The following is a 21,071-nucleotide window of genomic DNA, read 5'->3' on the forward strand; positions in this document are numbered from 1 at the left end:
CTCTACGCTGACGATTTGAAGATTTATAGACATTTTAAAGCTGATGATGTTGCTCTAGCTATTGCTGAAATCAATGGAGATCTCGGTAGAATTAGTGCTTGGGCTAAATCTTTTGGACTTCTTGTGAATCCATCAAAATCACAGGTCATAGTAATTGGTAGTTCCTATAGGTACAACACGATTGACCACATTAATTTGCCTCCTGTGACGCTAGATGGAATTTCAATCGCTCTAAAACAGCAAAAAACCTAGGTATCGTTCTTGATTGTCATCTCTCTTGGTCCTTGTCAGATAAATTTATATTTATAAATTTAGTTAACAGGAAAGTGCTTTGCACGTTTCAGTCTCTCAAGCGTCTTCAGCATTTCTTGCCCTTTGAAGCTAAAGTCACCCTGGCCCAATCCCTTATGCTTCCTCTCATCGACTATGCGAATGTCTGCTTCCTGGGCGCCACGGAGGGGCTATGGAACTAACTGGAAAGGTTACAAAATTTATGCATACGCTTTATTTTTGGTTTAGGCAAATAACCGCTACGGCGCGGCGGTTCGTTCACTGTGCACTCTGTGCGTCTGTGAAATTCAGTTCCACACTCAATCCGGGCATGTCCCTCACTTGAAGTATTCAGGAAGGCATTAAAGGAGCACTAGCTATCAGTTTAGTGTTACTTATATGTATTTAAATTATGTATTTCATTATATATGTACGTGTATGTATTTGTTTATGTTAATTATGTGTATATGTATATAGTCTGATATATTATGTATTAGTGTTTTTTATTTTTATTATTGTTATTGTGTATTGTATCAATAAGTAAATTGATTAGATTGTACTCTTCTACCCACTCATGTAAAGCTTTCCTTCTATAAGAACGGTTAGCTGGTAGAAAACTCAATTGTTGAGTTGAGCTCGCCATTTTTATATCTTATCTCAATTACTGTAATATTAACTGTGTGTACAATAAAGAATAAAGAATAAAAGAAATAAGTTGCGTCTATTTATTTATTCAGCGAGTTTGTAATTAATTAGATAAAAATGTATTTCAAAGTAATTGTATGAATCTATTTTTAGTTGTAGATTGTTTTACGGTTGTAATAATATTAAAACAGACTAAAAATGATCGCCATCGCAATTATATGAGATTAATTTACTGGATCGATTCACTGATTTTTTCGGTTTACACATCGAGATTTTTGCTGGAAAGAATCGATTCTTCGAATAATTGATTTCATCCGCCACCTCTATTGTTGAGTGAAGTCAATTAAAAACTTCAAAAATTCGTTATCTATGTAGTCGTGAAATTTACCGCGGGAAGTTTGCACGTAAAATAAGTTTGAAAATTTATTTCGAAACATTATATCTGATTTGTGTAGTCTTGCACAAAATTTGTGATATTAATTATTAAAAATAGTAAAATAAAACGGGAAATCTTAATTGAAAATTAATATACGTAAAACTAAAACAAATTAAACATTTCGAAATAATTCGAAAATATTTTTTTGTTTAAATTAAACTAAAGCTTAGAATCAAATTTTAAACATTCAGAAAAATGAGTTTCAGTAGATTGTGTCATTTGAGGTGTGCTGTGAGATGTGATTTGGTGAAAGTTTCCTCATCAAGCGCATTCATTGCGAAACTTGGGGGACCTTGCGCGAAGGAACTAAGCACAAGTAGCACTCAGAGAGGCAGTGTTGCCCAACATCACTCCAAGCCGGATTGGAACAGAGCTGTTAGCGAAGCCGAGAAGATTGTTGGCTATCCCACATCCTTCCTGAGCTTAAGGTGGATTTTGAGCGATGAGATTGCGAATGTTGCGCTTCATCTACGCAAACTAGTTGGCAGTAATCATCCTTTACTGAAAACTGCCAAGTGAGTACAGCGTAGTAATTCCAGTACAATCAGATCTAAACCAAAACTATTTTTGTTAAAAATGGGATAATATGTTTTTTATAGTAAAATAAATATAATTCCAATGAATAATTCATAATTTTCCAAAGGAATAAAATAATTAAAATGAACCCTTAAAAATAGTAAAATGTTATACAGGTAACATTTTGGAATTGTAGCACAATTAATTTAAATCATGAAGAATTAATTTGAATTATTTTAAAACTAGTAATCAAGTAGGGCAAGATAATGATCATTTTTTTGGAGTTGTTCTAATTGTTTCTATTTACTTTCATACAGAAATCTAATTTACAATGGTAAGAATAATATGCAAGCATGGGGTCTCATTGTCTTGCTGGTGTCTAAAGCTGCTGGTCACAGTCCAGAGATACCTGACATGGAGCAGGATAAAGCTGCAGGAGTATTACATAGGTGAGTTCTGTTAATTAATAATATATCATCTCTTTCACGAGACTATTTTGATTCTGGATACTATTGCATAAAATAGGGATTATGTGATTGTGTGCTCTATAAGCATATATTGTTAAACATTTTGTTTTTTTTACTGGTGGTAGGACCTCTTGTGTGTCTGCACGGGTAGGTACCACCACCCTACTTATTTTTGCCATGAAGCAGTAATGCGTTTCGGTTTGAAGGGCGGCGCAGCCGTTGTAACTCTAATGAGACCTTAGAACTTATATCTCAAGGTGTGTGGCGCATATACGTTATAAATGTCTATGGGGTCCAGTAACCACTTAACACCAGGTGGGCTGTGAGCTCGTCCACACATCTAAGCAATAAAAAAACTATAATTATGTAGGATAATAGATTAGATAAGATCCTATATTTATTTATCAGTTTGAGCAGTAATGTAATATTCATATGAATAGACATAAAAGCAGGCTGAATTTGTAAACAAAGTTAAAACATAACTTTCTGGTGAATTTGAAAAGTTGAGGACTTTATTGAATATTATTAAAGCAAGTTGTGTTTCTGCTGTTGCTATTTTACAACTAGTCTTCTATGTATTTTGACCCCCAGAGCAGTTATTTTATTAAAAATATAGGCAGTCACTAATGGATACTTGTAATTTTAATTATTTGTGTGTTAAAATATTTTATTTGGATTGTAGCATATTGTAAGAATAATGAATCAAAAAATGGTTTTTGGATCAAGATCTTGTTTACAGCCAGGTGTCCTCTTTTCTGGTGCATATGATACATAAACTGGTCATTGTATTCAAGCCTTACTTCCTATCCAAAAAAAAATTCTCCCACAAGTAATAATGTAAAGAACAATTATGGATCATATTTGTTATATCCGATATTTCGAATACTACATGGTATATGCGTGATGAAATACTACTAAGGTTAAGAATTTACATTGAAGATAAGGGACAAAATGAGTAAAGTACGAGATTGGTCTTTAAAATAATTTGGTAATGACGACTCAGCGAAACTTAAAAAAAAAACATATAGATTCGCTGTCCACTAACACAAAACGTACATTCTCGTATGTCTTCTTCACATAAAAATACGTCATTTTGTTTTATTTATTATGATCCGAAAGAATCTTTAAGTACTTGAGTAATCAATACTTCACGAGTAGCTTATTTCGTTACTTTTCTCCCAGAAACATGGTCACCCGAAAGATATGCGAAATTAATTGTGACAACGCTTCTCACGAAACAGACTGCACTGTTCAAGTGATAGGTCCTAGCAATTTTTACCTAAATACGTCGTCATAAGGTAGTCGTGGCCTAAAGGATAAGATGTCCGGTGCATTCGTATTTAGCGATGCAACGGTGTTCGAATCCCGCTGGCAGGTACAAATTTTTCCAATGAAATACGTCCTTAACAAATGTTCACGATTGACTTCCAAGGTGAAGGAATAACATCGTGTAATAAAAATCAAACCCGTAAAATTATAAATTGCGCAATTACTCGTAGTAGGACGTCTTGTGAGTCCGCATGGGTAGGTACCACCAACTTACCTGTTTATGCCGTGAAGCAGTAATGCGTTTCAGTCCGGTAAAAACTGAGACTTGGAACTCATGTCTCCAGGTGGATGGCGGCATTTACCTTGTAGAAGTATAAGGGCTCCGATAACCACTTAATACCAGGTGGGCTATGAGCTTGCGAACCCATCGAAGCAATTAAAAATAAAAATGGATAATTGTGGTAGCTGTATTGTTGTCGGTCTGCTAATTTACTCAGTTCCACTATAGCCTATTTGAATATTTTCTAATCTACTGAGATTGGGATAAAAAGTAACAATAGTAATTAATGATTCATTACTTCCATCCGTTACGTCCATAGCCTATTTGAATATTTTCTAATCTACTGAGATTGGGATAAAAAGTAACAATAGTAATTAATGATTCATTACTTCCATTCGTTACATCCATTGCTTCACAAACATCCAACTGTACAGTGTTATTAAGCAGCAGTTTCTCTTCTGCGATATTGCACTCGTGACGTCGAACGTACTTACAAGCCAGAAAAGAGCACTATGTAAATGTCACGAACTTTCGAAAGTCGTTCTGCAAGTTTTCGTTTTCCTGATTCTACGAGGCATTGTCTTCCGAGTGTGCACACACTACCCGGAAACATAAGATGCCTACCGAAATTTAATTAACTTGACCCTTATGGGCTTAAGTTAATGCTTCTTATGGCATTTTGCTTCATCGATTATATTTAAGAATGGATACTCGCAACTCTTAATTTATGTATTGAAAAAAATTGTTTACGAAGTACTGTAGGTCTAATGGATGCATTCGGATCGTATGATCCAATTATGCGGGAGTTGAAGTGTCAAGGGAAAATATAGAAACATAATCGTCTATGATCACGAAAACTGTAAAGTATTCAAAACGTTAGAATAACAGCAGTAAAAAACGCGACTTTACACCGTAAAAGAATAAAAAAAAAAAAAAAGGAAACATATTATATATAAATTCAAGTCCAGTTAAAATAATGGTATACCCATTGATGTGACTACCATGTGTTTCGTTTTGATAATGTAATAAAATTAATATTCGATAAATTATCACACCCCTTTCCAGTGCTACAGCTATTTATTTTCGCAATTTTATATAATTTTTTTTTGTAATGTATGATACAGTATCTAAACACTTACATATGTAGGCCCAACCTTAAAAATATAAGTTGGTGGGAAAATAATAGGCTCGAGCCTTGGACTCTTGAAGTATTTTATGCCATTACATACTCTGTCCGCTACAACTCACCTTCAAACACCGACCGCAGTACATATTTTCAAATGCCGTTTGAAGATAAGACTCATAGACATCTTGATCCAAGTACGTGATTCATAATATCCACCACCTCTAGAATCGAAATGAGTCCTAAGCCGGGGTCACAATGAGACGGTGTTGCCGAATACCGGAAGATTTATTTTAACACCCAATATTACGTGACTTTAGTTATACGTCTACGTGAATTTAATTTTTAAGAGTATTTACAGTCAGCGTGCCTTAGCCGAAGTCACCGAGATGATCCGGACCTCGCATTTGGTGCACAAAGGTCTCGTCAACATGAACGCGAGACAGCGGGCTTCCATAACTGAAGAACCTGATGATATGATGTTCGGAAATAAAATTGCTCTACTCAGTGGAGATTATTTACTGGCCAATTCTTGTTCAGAACTGGCCAATTTAAGGTGAGTGGTACATGTGTTTTTTGACGTGACAACGTCTTATAATTCGATAGAGCTGGCTGCACGCACGAAAAAACATGACTCGTGCGGCGTTACCTCGCTCTGAGGCGTTCTATTTAAGGCTTGAAGTGCAAGCGAGAGCGCGCAACGAGTGAAAAAGAGGCACAATCGGCTTCCGCGTTCGGCAGCGTTCGACATCTGTCTCTCTCCTACTTGAGTGAGCGATGCATCCGCGTGGACAGCTGCTATACATTAATACATTTACATCTTTTTGTCAAGTATGAAGTTCAGTGAAAAGTGAATGTGGTGTCAATTGTCCATACAAAATATCTATCAAACAAATAAAATTAAAATTTTCTTTTGAAAAATGAAACTGACTATCGTCAGTATACCGACTTTACAGACAACCGATATTTTTTTAATTGTTATTTATGGATTTTGCTGGTACTTATTGGTTTTATCTAGATTTACGTAATATAGTACTTACACAATTACAGCAGTCTCGTAGATAATATATTACTTAATACCCAAAAAATTAGGTTTTTGATGGAACGTAAATACAAATAGTTAATAAATTCAATCTCTTATGTCGTCCTAATAAAGAATTCAAATACAGCTGGACTGAGATTGGAGAAACAATTCTGATGTGAACAGTTTCCAAACCCTATGGGATTACAGGACATCGTCAAAGCATTTCTGCCATGAATCAATAATGCAGTTCGGCTTGATGGATAATGCAGCCGTTGTGCGTTATACTACAGAACAGATACTTAGATCTCATGTTTTAAGGTGGATGGCGGCATTTACGTTGTTGATGCCTAGGGGCACCGGTAACCACTTAACACCAGATGGGCGCTGAGATCGTCCAACCATCTAAGCAATAAAAAAAAGTTGAGTTCGCAATATCTACACAACTATATTTACCGACAAATGTTTAGTTAGTCTCAGCCGTGTCACTAAACCGTTGTAAGTGCACATGAGGTCGATAGTGATCGATAGTGGGTCACTCGGATTTCACTTCGTACAGCGCGTGACCTTCACAATCTCAATTTGCTTGCTTGCAAGTGTATTGGCTATTGACTTGGCCGTTATTTCATTCGACGTGCGAAATTCAGTACTCGACTTTAATCTATGCTTGGAAAATTCTAGAATCACATCTATGTACCTACATAGTTAGTTTTTGTACCCGTTGTGAATATCTTAATACGATTTTAGGTTTTTATGTAAAAAGATTTTGATATGAAGTAATACAGTGGTGGACTTATTATTACTTTTACTTAGGTACAATAATTGTACTAGATAGCTAGTCCCTAGTCCCTAGTAGTATAAGGCCAATATTGTAGCTGCAATTCGTAGTATAACACACTCTTTGTAGATGAATTACATAATATAAGAATTGATTTATGAATAATCTAATAAAACAAAATAAAACCCAGTAGCTGGCAGAGTGGAAAAATAATAACAATAATCTGATTAATGTTCCAAAATAGAAATTCAATATCATATCTTGAGTATAACATTATGCATTTTGCCGTTTTCTATAAATTAATCTCGGATTAGTTTTTATGGTTTCCCCTTTATAATTAACTAGCGACCCGCCCTCGCTTCGCTTCGGAAACATTAAAACACACATGAAACCAAAAAAATAAATTTTTTTTTTTTTTTTAAAAGTAGCCTACGTTCATCAGGGACAATGTCGGCTTCTAATGGAAAAATAATTTTTCAAATCGGTCCAGTAGTTTCGGAGCCTATTCGAAACAAACAAACAAATCTTTCCTCTTTATAATATTAGTATAGATAAAAAGAGCGGCGATGAGCGAAAAGAAGTGAATTTTCGTGTTAGACGAAGAGGGACATACAAACAATTGTTGTCAGTGACATGAATACTTCGACACGATAATGGTCATAGCACACAGCAGACAGCGTCCAAACAAATCTCAAAGAGCCAATGTTGTCTCTTCACAGAGTGGCCGTCAAATAGAAAAAAATGGTAACCATCTAACACTAAGTGTGGGTTCCATAAAGTAAATTATGATTTAAACATTTAAAAACGCTACCAGCTACTAGGTTTTTTGCGTTTTTATTTTATTGTTATATATTAGAGTGTTCATAAATTCTTATATTGTTTAATTCAATTCGAAATTTGAGTGTATTAACATCAACTACGTGACATGCAACGAACATAGAACTCAATTATCTCCGCAAAACATTCAAAATAGATGATTCAAAATAATATTTTCTTGTCAATATTAAATCGTTTGAAAACTTACGCTTCGTTCTTTAGGAATCCTTTAGAAACCACTGAACAAAATAGTGAGCTACAAACGCAGACGGATTCCGCGCCTTTGGTGTTGTAACAACTCGTTTTTACGCAATATATCTACCGCTGAACAGAATCGCCGACTGGTACGTCACAGCGCTGATGTGCAGTGAAAGCTGAATAAGGATTATTACAGAGCACTACTCTGTTCTCGTAATTATGACTAAACAATCGAGACATAGATTTCAAGTCTCAATGTAGGTGGCTGCTCCATATCTTCCAGGATAGGCTTCAGAAACCAGTCTACGGCCAAGCGGGCCGTGAGCTCGATCACGCGTCTACGAAAAAATTAAATAAAAATATGGTCAGCTGATATGACGTAATAGATAGTCGGCTTAGTTCAAACGAGACCACATCCAATCTATATCATCTTACTACAGGAGTTACAAAAGAGGATGTTTTTTCATTTATCCAATTTATCTACCCTTCATATCTACGCTCTTCAGTATGGAAGTCTCCTGAGAGAGCCACAAGAAAATCTCCAAGTTGATATCTATAAAAAATTTCGGCTCTGTCTATATTAGTCTCACAGATAAATTCTTTTGTGTTCTTAGTTTGGTAATGCGAACATAAGTTAATGAGCCGTCAGCTCCGCTGTCTGTTTAGCAATAGAACAAAATATCTTTCATAATACATTCGCTTTTTTAAACATTCAAGTCTATCAAAACAGCATATTGCGTAAAAATAGTTTCTTCAAACGCAATCTAAATCAATGAAGTGTGTAAGAGGTTGAATAGTTAATCAAAGGCGGCCCAATTTGCCGTGCCGATATTTGGTTTTACTTTGAACCGATCGCTACCAAACCCAGAATTACCTGCTAGGCCAATCTTAAGATTCCCTGTAACTTTCATCGAAATCGGTCCAGCTGTTTCGAAGTCCATAGAAAGTTTACACAGATATACCATTCGACTTTTAAAAAAAAATATAAGTTTTTTTAAACCTACAAACTATAGGTAAGAGATAAGTTCAAAGTGTATACATAGCGGTTAGTTATGCAAGGATTAATCGCGTGCTTATGATATTTTGTACGGACGGAGCGTTCCTGACCCAGCGTACCGTAAACTACTGATTTATATTTATTGTTCATTCGTTCAATGACGTAGCCGTTTTTATTATTATTGTACATTAATTTTTCTTTATAATATAAACTTAGTATTGTGACCAATATACTCGTAACTACGTAATACAGTACAAGTAGAACCGGACGCAAAACGTACCAATTTTTTTTAGTACATTTTAGTAGTCTATTTATGAATATTATTCAGCCTGATTATTATTTAAGAAAGAAATTGTTTCATCAAAATATTCTCTGATTATTATTTTTGGTTGATGTCAGATTTATCAACTCGCACCCCTAATTCGATTCTAAGAATGCCTTCTACTGATATGCGAAACTAAAATGATTTTACGTCACATACGTTAAAAAGCATGAACATTAAATTAAAACATACTATTGATGTGCCTTTGGAAAACATACAGCATTGTATTATGAAGAAGCAGTGTGTACTTAGCTTAGATTCCTTGTCTATGTCCAACCATAGACCGTCAATTTAGTTCCATCTTTAGCCGCTAGGTGCTGCCAGCAAGTATAAAGGGAGCGCAGCCATCTTTGATCTTCATGAGTTCCGATTGCATCGCCTTACAGTCCGGACGTGTTTTTACGAGAAACTGTCGCTGCCGTCGCGATCTTGTGTCTTGAGTTTCGCTGCATTGTCGCTGTCGCATCGATCGCGGCATTGTTGCGAATTCTTGACGCACTATCGCTGGCGTCGCGACCTTGTGTCGTAAAAGCAACTCGAACTTGTCGATTGTGCATTCGTAACGACTTCACATTATCACCCACTCATATCATTTATTAAATTTATTTATTTATTCGGCGAGCAAAACAGTCTCTTTCGAGACTAACCCCCCGCTGAGATCACCGCTTGTTGTGGCATTCTCACAACCCAGTGGGGCCCCACCTTCCCAACTCCACCCCAATCCTAGCCGACTGCCGTTTTCACGGCAAAGGCACTCCCCCCCCTTGGAGCTGGTAAAGCTCAGGGGGTGAACTCCTACTCAGGGGACTCGCCTTTCGGCGAGTGTGCCTTAAGTCCCGGGGACGCCCCCCCCGGGCAAAAACGTAAGATGGAAGAAGAACTTTTAGGGTTTCTCGGGTTACTTGCCGAGAAGTACCCGGTGTTATCAAACCTCACGGCCGAATTCGCGGCCTACAGGGCCGCCCGCGCGAGTCCCGCCCCGCCCGCGTCCCTCGCCGCGTCATTTCGAGCCGCGCAGTCATGCCCCGCCCCCAAACCCAATTTGAGCGCACGTACGCACGTAGCGACTCACGAAGCGCCTAGCGCCAACGAAGCGCCTAACGCACCCGCGACGTCATTCTCGCCAATATCATCCGTCGCGTCGTCCGTAATAAATAACTCAGGTTCAGACTCCGATACCGGATCGGAGATGGACTTCGAGTCCGCGACGAGCCCGCAGCCCGGAACCTCGGATGGGTTCCAAACGGTAAAACGCGGGAAAAAACGTACTCGCGCCGTGGAGTCCCGGAGCTCCACGACAAAACAAACCAAGTCAGCGACTGCCTCCCGTCCGCAGGTAGTCGTGACACCGGAGTCGGACTCCGGCCGCCGCGCAACCCCACCGCCGCGTCCCAAGCCCGCATCCGCGCAAAAAACCGTCGCCCCGCCCCCGCTGATTCTCCAGGAGAAGTCAGCGTGGAACCGCGTCTCCCAGGCCCTTCAGGCAAACAAAATAAATTATACCCATGCGCGTAACGTCGCGCATGGGATTCAGATAAAGGTCGCAACGCCGGGCGACCATAGGGCCCTCTCAGCATACCTCCGAAAGGAGAACATAGGTTTCCACACCTATGCTCTTCAGGAGGACCGCGAGCTCCGCGTAGTAATACGCGGAGTTCCGAAGGAACTCGACATAGAGTATGTAAGGGAGGATCTGACCGCTCAGTCCCTCCCGATAGTAAGTGTGCACCGGATGCACAACGGCCGCGACAAAAAACCATATAACATGGTTCTAGTCGCTCTAGAACCAACCCCGGAGGCCAAGAAAAAGATCGCATGTCTCGCGACAGTATGTGGCCTATCCGGGGTTACCATTGAAGCCCCCCATAGACGTGGCACTCCCGGACAGTGCCACAGATGCCAACTATATGGCCACTCGGCTCGGAATTGCCACGCGCGCCCCCGCTGCGTGAAGTGTCTCGGCGATCACGCCACGGTAGATTGCTCGCGAGTTAGGGAAACCGCGACCGAACCTCCAAGCTGTGTCCTATGCCTTAAGCAAGGGCACCCCGCGAATTACCGTGGATGTCCTAGGGCTCCGCGAAAACGTCCGACCCACCCAGCCCCCCGTACCGTCGGCCCAAAGACTTCGGTGCCTTCAGCACCGAAACCTGCCTTCGTACCGGCGGCGGTTCCCACCGTCTCGGCGTGGAATAAACCGCTGCCGTATACGAGGTCGGGAACACAAACCGCACCCCAGCCCCCGCTCGCGACACGTCCCGCGCCGCAGCCCCTGCTCGCACCTCCCCCCGCGCCCGCGTACCGTCCCCCGCAACCCTCAGCCGTCAACGACTTCACGCTCGTGCGCGACTTCGTCACGGCGGTCAACTTCGACCGTCTGCGATCGTTCGCAGACGCGTTGCGAAGGGCGGTAAACCCCGAACAACGGCTCGCGGCCGCGTTCGACTACATGGACGTTTACGAGTCCGTGGCCCGTACTTTCTAAAATCACCGGTAATCAATGGCGCAAAACGCTAGAGAGAAACCATATTCCCTTACGTTAGCATTCTACAATGCTAACGGACTCGCGCGACAACGCGATCAAATTTACGAATTCCTCCGCGACAATCTTGTAGATATTCTGCTAGTGCAGGAGACCTGCCTGAAGCCCTCGCGTCGTGACCCGAAAGTCGCGAATTACGTCATGGTTAGGAATGACAGACTCACCGCCTCCAAAGGCGGGACTGCCATTTACTATAGGCGGGCCCTGCACGTTGTCCCTCTCGATACCCCCTCGCTCTCACATATCGAGGCGTCAGTGTGCCGTATCTCGCTGACGGGACACCAGCCGATCGTCATCGCATCCGTCTATCTCCCCCCGGACAAGCCCCTTCTGAGCAGTGACATCGAGTCACTGTTCGGCATGGGAGACTCCGTCATCCTGGCAGGCGATTTAAATTGCCACCACACTAGGTGGAACTGCCACAGTTCAAACATAAATGGTAGGCGTCTCGACGCGTTTATAGACGACCTTACCTTTGAAGTAGTCGGTCCCCCAACTCCAACATGTTATCCGTATAACATCGCGCTCCGTCCGAGCACTATAGACCTGGCACTGCTGAGGAACGTAACTCTGCGCTTGCGTTCCATCGAAGCAATGTCAGAGCTCGACTCAGACCACCGACCTGTCGTTATGCAGCTCGGTCGCCCCCACAACCCAGTCACAGCTACGAGGACCATGGTGGACTGGAAGAAGCTGGGCAAATGCTTAGCCGATGCCGCTCCACCAATCCTCCCCTGCGGCCCGGATTCAACTCCCTCCCCCGAGGACACAGTCGAATCCATAAACATCATCACGGATCACATCTCTTCCGCGATCATAAGATCCTCAAAAGAAGTCGATGTGGAGGATAGCTTCCACCGCATCAGACTGTCCCCCGAACTTAGGAACCTCCTAAGAGTTAGAAACGCGGCAATCCGGGCCTACGATCAACTTCCCACGCACTCAAACCGGATTCGGATGCGTCGTCTACAGCGGGATGTAAAATCTCGCCTAAGCGACGCCCGAAATGAGAATTGGGATAGTTACTTAGAAGGACTCGCGCCCTCTCATCAAGCATACTGGCGACTAGCAAGGACTCTCAAGTCCGAAACTACCGCTACTATGCCTCCTCTCGTACGCCCTTCAGGCCAACCACCGGCTTTCGATGACGATGACAAGGCAGAGTTGCTGGCCGATGCACTGCAAGAGCAGTGCACCACCAGCACTCAATACGCGGACCCCGAACACACCGAGGCAGTCGACAGGGAGGTCGAGCGCAGAGCTTCCCTGCCACCCTCGGACGCGTTACCCCCCATTACCTCTGACGAAGTTAGAGAAGTAATAGACAACCTTCAACCTAAGAAGGCACCCGGCTCCGACGGCATCCGCAACCGCGCGTTAAAACTCTTACCAGTCCAACTGATAACAATGTTGGCTACCATCTTAAATGCTGCTATGACGCACTGCATCTTTCCGGCGGTATGGAAAGAAGCAGACGTTATCGGTATACACAAGCCGGGCAAACCGAATAATGAAACCGCTAGTTACCGACCGATTAGTCTCCTCCCAGCGATAGGCAAAATTTACGAACAGCTCCTTCGGAAACGCCTCTGGGACTTCGTTACCGCGAATAAAATTCTAATAGACGAGCAGTTTGGATTCCGCGCCAAACACTCGTGCGTACAACAAGTGCACCGCCTCACGGAGCACATCTTAATAGGGCTAAATAGGCGTAAACAAATCCCGACCGGCGCCCTCTTCTTCGATGTAGCGAAGGCGTTCGACAAAGTCTGGCACAACGGTTTGATCTACAAACTGTACAACATGGGAGTGCCAGACAGACTCGTGCTCATCATACGAGACTTCTTGTCGAACCGTTCGTTTCGATATCGAGTAGAGGGAACTCGTTCTCGTCCCCGTCATCTGACTGCCGGAGTCCCGCAAGGCTCCGCACTCTCCCCGTTACTATTTAGTTTGTATATCAACGATATACCCCGGTCTCCGGAGACCCATCTAGCGCTCTTCGCCGATGACACGGCTATCTACTACTCGTGTAGGAAGATGTCGTTGCTTCATCGGCGACTCCAGACCGCAGTAACCACCATGGGACAGTGGTTCCGGAAGTGGCGAATAGACATTAACCCCACGAAAAGCACAGCGGTGCTATTCAAAAGGGGTCGCCCTCCGAATACCACTTCGAGCACCCCACTCCCCAGTAGGCGCGTAAACACCTCCGCCGTTAGCCCCATCACTCTCTTTGACCAGCCCATACCGTGGGCCCCGAAGGTCAAATACCTAGGCGTCACCCTCGACAGAGGGATGACATTCCGTCCCCACGTAAAAACGGTACGCGATCGCGCCGCGTTTATACTAGGACGACTCTACCCAATGCTTTGTAGACGAAGCAAACTGTCCCTCCGTAACAAGGTAACCCTCTACAAAACTTGCATACGCCCCGTCATGACGTATGCAAGCGTAGTGTTCGCTCACGCGGCCCGCACCAACTTGAAACCCCTTCAGATAATACAATCCCGATTCTGCAGGATAGCCGTCGGAGCACCATGGTTCCAGAGGAACGTGGACCTCCACGATGACCTGGAGCTCGACCCCGTCAGTAAGTATCTACAGTCGGCATCGCTGCGCCACTTTGAGAAGGCGGCACGACATGAGAACCCTCTTGTCGTGGCCGCCGGAAACTACATACCCGATCCTGTAGACCGTTTGGTAAACCGTCGACGTCGCCCAAAGCACGTCATCACGGATCCTCCTGATCCACTAACGGTGCTTTTAGGCAATACAAGCACCGGTCACCGTCCTCGCCGAACCCGTCGCTTGCGACGAAGGGCTCGACGAGCGAATTAACCCACAGACACAGCCCACTGAGTTTCTCGCCGGATCTTCTCAGTGGGTCGCGCTTCCGATCCGGTGGTAGATTCTGCGAAGCACTGCTCTTGCTAGGGCGGTGTTAGCAATTCTCCGGTTTGAGCCCCGCGAGCTCACCTACACAAGCTAGGGTAAGCTGAAATAGCCTCTCAAGGCTATCAGCATAGGTAGGATAAAAAAAATTGATCTTCATAGCGTTGTGTACTTTCGTACTGTGAAGTCGCAAGTCCACAAATATTTATTCGACTTCTTATTAATTGCAAAAAATATTTATTTTGTGTTTCTATGAGTGTTATTTTGCAATCATTACGAGTATTATTTACCAATCCTATCATCGGACGCCATGAATCACGCGTCATCTGTTGGAGGTGATGTTGAGTCAAGCTCCATAATTTCCGAGAGGGAAGATGTCCAGGCGAGACGCGATGGAGACGCCTCGCGTTCGAACAGCTCGTCAAGCGAAAAAGAACAAAAGGAGTCTCTGCGTAAGAAACGACGGGATTCAAAGGTAACGGTCGATCTTCGAATCGGCTCGTTATCCCACCAGGTCAGTGACGTTGTAAATCTAATAATGCACCAACTGTGTGTAACAATTGAATGTAACGAAAAATGTTGTAAACAAATTGATCTCGTCAATACGGAAATTTTGACAAAAACACAACAGATTTAAACTAATAATCTTTGTAACATAATTACTGAAAACTTTGACAAATCGTCTCCGTCGTACAAGTTACCCGTAAAAAGCGTTTTAAATTGTATACGGAAAAAAGGGCCGTATGTATAGAAATAACACGTCAAAGTTTAATTTCCGTGGTCTCTAACAAAGTATCCTGTTGCCAACGCACCACTCATTGAGGAATTTTTGTTTGATAATAGTAAATTGAAATCTATTCAGTCCCTCGGAGGGCTACAATCCTATTTGTCACGATCTCGTACAAAAGGTAAGCCAAACATTATAAACAATCATAGTCTGTAACATCTGGCAATTGAAGACACCGACGGGAGGCATTGAGTGCCACCAAAATTATAATAATTTGTAAACCATGTATGGTTACCAAATACTGTAAAAAAAAAAAAAAAAACTACCTTTTTTCTGCGGAAGAAAAGCGACGGATCAATGCGTCCAATTTTGAATCTTCGAGAGTTGAACAAGGTCGTAAAGATAAAACACCTAACTGTTTTCGGACACCTAGGTACCAAACTTTCTCCACCCAGGGGACTGGATGATAGAATTGAACATTTCTCAGGAATATTTTTCTAGTATCAGTCGCAAAATTTCGTCGATACTTCTTGAGGATCATTACCAAGGTACCAGTATCAGTACCTCCAGGAAGGAATCGGTACCTTCTTATGAGTTAGTATGAAATGACATGCCTACCCTTCGGTCTGGCTTCAGAGCCACACCTTTTTGCTTCTATAACATGCGGGTCGCAGAGACCTTGCGTGCAAAGGGAACTCGAGTGCTAGTGTCTACTAGACGACTTCCTTTTTGGTCGACCAAGACAAATCCTAGTTGAAACTTCAGGCTGCAGAAGCTGTGAAGCTTTTGGATTAACCTTTTTTGCTTCCATAACATGCTGGGTCGCAGAGACCTTGCGTGCAAAAGGAACTCGAGTGCTAGTCTACCTAGACGACTTCCTTTTGGTCGACCAAAACAAATCCAAGTTGAAACTTCAGGCTGCAGAAGCTGTGAAGGTTTTGGATTATCTGGGCTGGCATGTCAATTTCCATTATATAGGGTGCTCGGTCGCTCGGTCGCTCGGTCGCGGAGATATCCAAGACAAATAAACGTTTTTGTTCCCATAGCATGCTCGGTCGCGAAGACCTTGCGTACATAGGGAAGTCAAATGTTAACGTACCTACGCAACTTTCTCTTGGTCCTTGAAGACAAATACACCTTTTTGCTTCCACAGCATGCTCGGTCGCGGAGGCATTGCGTGCAAAATCGAAGTGCTAGCTTACTTACACGACATGATCTTGTTTCACCAAGACAAATAAACGTTTTTGCTCCCATAGCATGCTCGGTCGCGAAGACCTTACGTACATAGGGAAGTCAAATGTTAACCTACCTACGCGACTTTTTCTTGGTCCATGAAGACAAATACACCTTTTTTGCTTGCATAGCATGCTCGGTCGCGGAAACATTGCGTGCAAAGGGATGTTGAGTGTTATCCCACCTATGCAAATCCCACCAGGTCCATCAAAAGAAGTCCAAGTTGAGTCTTCAGGCCACATAAGCTGTAAAGCTCTTGGATTATTTGGGCTGCCAAGTCAGCCTTACAAAAAATCAATTAGTACACTGGTTCAAGAGATGACATGTCTAGGGATTCGATGGAAAATTGCGAGAAACGAAGTGGCCACTCAACAACATCCTAGCTCAAACTCTGACGGAATTACATCAATCTATGCTAACTTGCAAATTTTCTTGCAAAGTTTCAAGAAAAGGGGTAAAAAACAGGCCATCCTGCATGTGTTAACAATTAAATGCAGTGCTGACGCGAAGCCACATGTTAGACATTGCCGATACACAAAACCAACCATTTCCTGGCAACGGAAGCTTCGGACATGTGTAGGGGTTACAAATGCAGTGCCGACGCGGAGCCACATGTCAAACATTGCCGAGACCCAAAACCAACCATTTCCTGGCAACGGAAGCTTCGGACATGGGTAGGGGTTACAATTAGACAAAATATTAACGTCCTGTCTATGGTCAGCTCAACAACAGAAACGGCTCACCCACAAAAGAGCTATTTGCAATGGTAGTGACAATCAAAATGAATCTGAAAGTATTTCACTAACGTTGACCTTTCGATTTTTAAACCTAAGCGATAAGTTCAAGATAACTGTCAGCTTATCTCTCGGGGAGATACGACATCATAGCCGACAGGCTATCACGAGGAAATCAACCTGCGAAATGGCACTTTTTACCACAAGTGACCACAAAAGTTTTTCGAAAGTGGGGTCATCCGGATATAAACCCATTCGCCGACCAAGATTGGATACCTTCAGCAGACCGTAGAGGATGCAACTAGCATGGAGAATTCCTCCTCTCAACCTTCTCCCCAAAGTACTGACTCACTTCAACAGTGTCTAGGGAACCTACCTGGTAGTGTTCCCAGACTGAGCGAAAGCATTTGGGTTTCCAAGCCCTCAGATCCCGAACGCTAGATAACTCGCACGAAATCCAAAACCTGCCTCCTCCACAGGTTAAACATTAACCCTGAAAGCTTAGAAAGGGGGGGGGGGGAGGTTGTACAAATATTGACTGGTCTAAACAGGAGAAGATTTGTTGAAAATTAGCTGGTGTCAATCCACTTTGTCAGCATACTTACCAGCAACTAGAAGATGGTGCATATGGTGCTACAGTTTTAAAATTGATCCTAAGTCTGCAGATGTTGCCAAATTCTTTCTTCTTTTCCAAAAAGAAAATTTTGCCTATAAAACAATCCTTCTGCATCATAAAGCAGCGCTGTCAACTTTCTGTGGGCGAAATACATGTAGGACAGCAAACATTCTCAAGCTCTCTAATAAAAATTGCTATTTTAAAAAAGCCATCGGAATAGCTAAACAAAATTCAACTACTTATTACAATTTTACTAAGTGTAGTCCCATTCACATGAGATCCGAGAATAGTTCTAAACTGGTTTTCTTCAAACCCAGCCACCACATCACGCCTCAATGTAGCTTGAAGGACACCAACAACCATGTTGCTGGCTACGGGACGCAGAGTTAATGACCTTACTTTGCTCAACATTTCTAAAGACAGTTTCTTTGATAACAGAGAAAAACATCTTTCTGATACCAGTCTTTGGGTCTAAAATTGAAATCCATTTTCGTCAATAATCTGCATAAGTGCTTTCTAAACATGAAACTAAAGACATGCCCGGTAAGATTCGTAAGGACTTTTTTCTAACTATGTGTGTTGTCACAAAAGCGGCATCCCGTACTGTAATTGGAAACTGGTCTTCGTTCAACCTTACGAGGTAATGGCATCAACGCATCTCTAAGAAGTGGTAGATCAGCAGTAGCCTCTGAGATGGATTGATAATGAACCAATGGACGAAATACTTTCTAGAGGCAATTACAAATCATCCAAACGTTTACAATAATTATCGCCGAATAATAGAGCTTCGTAAAGATCCTCACGATTCTTTTTTTTCAACACATTTACTTCTACATGATGTATATACATCATTTATACAATTTATACATTTTCTTGTATATACAAGATAAAATGTTTATTACAAACTTATAAATATTTTTTAATTATTGAATTAACGTGGAAGTTAACAACTGTTTTTTCGATTTAATAATTATATAAATTATGAACATTATCATTGCGCTTCATAATTTTATTATGGCTTTACCTATTTCATCATAGCGTTGTGCTTAATAATTTCACCAGCAGATAACAAACACGTCTTCATAATACAATGCTGTATGTTTTCCAAAGGCACATCAATATTACGGTTTTACATAACAATAAAACCGATATTATGTGCCGAGAAGGAAAACATACAGCATTGCAGGAAGTTCTTCCTGGTGAAGACTATGAAGATCAAAGATGGCTGCGCTCCCTTTATACTTGCTGGCAGCACCTAGCGGCTAAAGATGGAACTAAATTGACGGTCTATGGTTGGACATAGACAAGGAATCTAAGCTAAGTACACACTGCTTCTTCATAATACAATGCTGTATGTTTTCCTTCTCGGCACATAATATCGGTTTTATTGTTATGTAAAACCGTAATAATAGATAAATAAATATACCCAAAAAAATTTCGTCTTTCGAGTAAATTCGATATAAATACTATTTTTTATAATATTTTATTATTTTTAAATGCGCTTAAATGTGCATATTTTTTGTACGTGAGTGATTTTTAAATCACAATCATCTGGCCTCAAACTAGGATTCCCTGTAGTACGGGAATCAGAGACCGATATAGGCTTAAATCGGCAGGCCGACCGTGTAGGTTTAAATACATAAGTATATACATAGACGTTGAACTTCTGGGTAAAGAGCTAACAAATATTTGAATTCAGTAGGAGACGCTGCGACCAAAATTCCGGATTTTATTTTTAAGGCAGGACAACTGTCTGTCGGACCCGCTGTAAATGATTTGATGTAGTGGTCGCCCAGTGGTTTATATTTTGGAGTTTGAATGTCATTGAATTCTGCATTGTTTACCTCAGTATATTCAGAATTTCAAAGCAAATTGCAAATTCAGCAAAATCTCCCAGTACTCTAAATGTAACACAAAACATTTTCTTTACGTGCTAGCATTTATGTAACTAATATATTTACCTCCGAATAACATATCTATGTATGAATTTTGAAGATCTTTTCGCGGATACAAATTTGCTAGATTGCTTTAATGTAGAAGAATGCTGTCGAAAGAAATGTCGGATTCTCTTTGCTCAAGTATCGAACTCAATGTACCCTCCAGGAATCAAGAGTTGGTAGAGCTGATGTCTTCCGCCGTTCGAGACCTCGCCGAGGCCGAGTTCATGGGTGAACGCGACGATCAAAACAATCCTCTACCCTCGAGACCTTTATCTAAAGAAGAGAGAGAGGAACCTACAGGTAAGAATGTTAACTGTTTTATTACATGTTTCTTTTTAATCCCAACAGTTGGGTGGACGTGTTCGCGGACCATCCAGTGTTAAGTGGTTGCCGGCGTTCGTAGACATCAAGAATAAAATAAAAAAAAATCATTATTTTGGGGGACTGAAATTAATTCATATTTCTGTAGTCAGATGTTAGAAATCAACTCATCTCTTAGTCTATTCAAAATAGACTTGACTATATAATCTTGCGTTAGGGAAAAAAACATTCCTTAAGCACAAAAGCTAGCAATTCAAGCTTACGCATAGTCAGGAAAAACATGGTGAGGCAACATTAAGAGCCCTAGCCTATAGGCACTGGTGGTAGGACCTCTTGTGAGTCCGTACGGGTAGGTACCATTGCCCCGCCTATTTCTGCCGTGAAGCAATAATGCGTTTCGGTTTGAAGGGTGGGGCAGCCGTTGTAACTATACTGAGATCTTAGAACTTATATCTCAAGGTGGGTGGCGCATTTACGTTGTAGATGTCTATGGGCTCCAGTAACCACTTAACACCAGGTGGGCTGTGAGCTCGTTCACGCATCTAAGCAATAAAAAAAAAACTTCTATAATGTGCGTAATGGTTTGGTCTACCTTGATGTATAACTCTAAATATTGTTAATAATAGTACACCGCAACATACCTGCTGTATCTTTTTCAGAATTTCTATAGATAAAAACGGTTGTCCGGAAGGTTTTCTGTTGGTAGGACCTCTTGTGAGCCCGCGCGGGTAGGTACCACCACCCTGCCTATTTCTGCCGTGAAGCAGTGATGCGTTTCGGTTTGAGGGGTGGGGTAGCCGTTGTAACTATACTGAGACCTTAGACTTGATATCTCAAGGTGGGTGGCGCATTTACGTCGTAGATGTTTATGGGCTCCAGTTACCACTTAACACCAGGTGGGCTGTGAGCTCGTCCACACACCTAA

At 41.9% G+C, this 21,071-nt stretch overlaps 1 protein-coding gene across 1 annotated transcript in view; it reads left to right on the forward strand.

Annotated features, from left to right (window-relative positions):
- The first annotated feature begins 1,286 nt into the window (after positions 1–1,286).
- Positions 1,287–21,071, forward strand: part of LOC101741344 (all trans-polyprenyl-diphosphate synthase PDSS2) — a 28,410-nt gene continuing 8,625 nt past the window's right edge. Inside the window, exons 1-4 of the mRNA XM_004924734.3 lie at positions 1,287–1,866; positions 2,185–2,316; positions 5,368–5,562; positions 19,989–20,125. Coding sequence (XP_004924791.1) covers positions 1,547–1,866; positions 2,185–2,316; positions 5,368–5,562; positions 19,989–20,125 — 784 coding nt within the window. The 5' untranslated portion in view covers positions 1,287–1,546. The remainder of the gene's footprint in view (positions 1,867–2,184; positions 2,317–5,367; positions 5,563–19,988; positions 20,126–21,071) is intronic.

Source organism: Bombyx mori, chromosome 22 (genome assembly GCF_030269925.1).
Source record: "Bombyx mori chromosome 22, ASM3026992v2".
Taxonomy (NCBI): domain Eukaryota; kingdom Metazoa; phylum Arthropoda; class Insecta; order Lepidoptera; family Bombycidae; genus Bombyx; species Bombyx mori.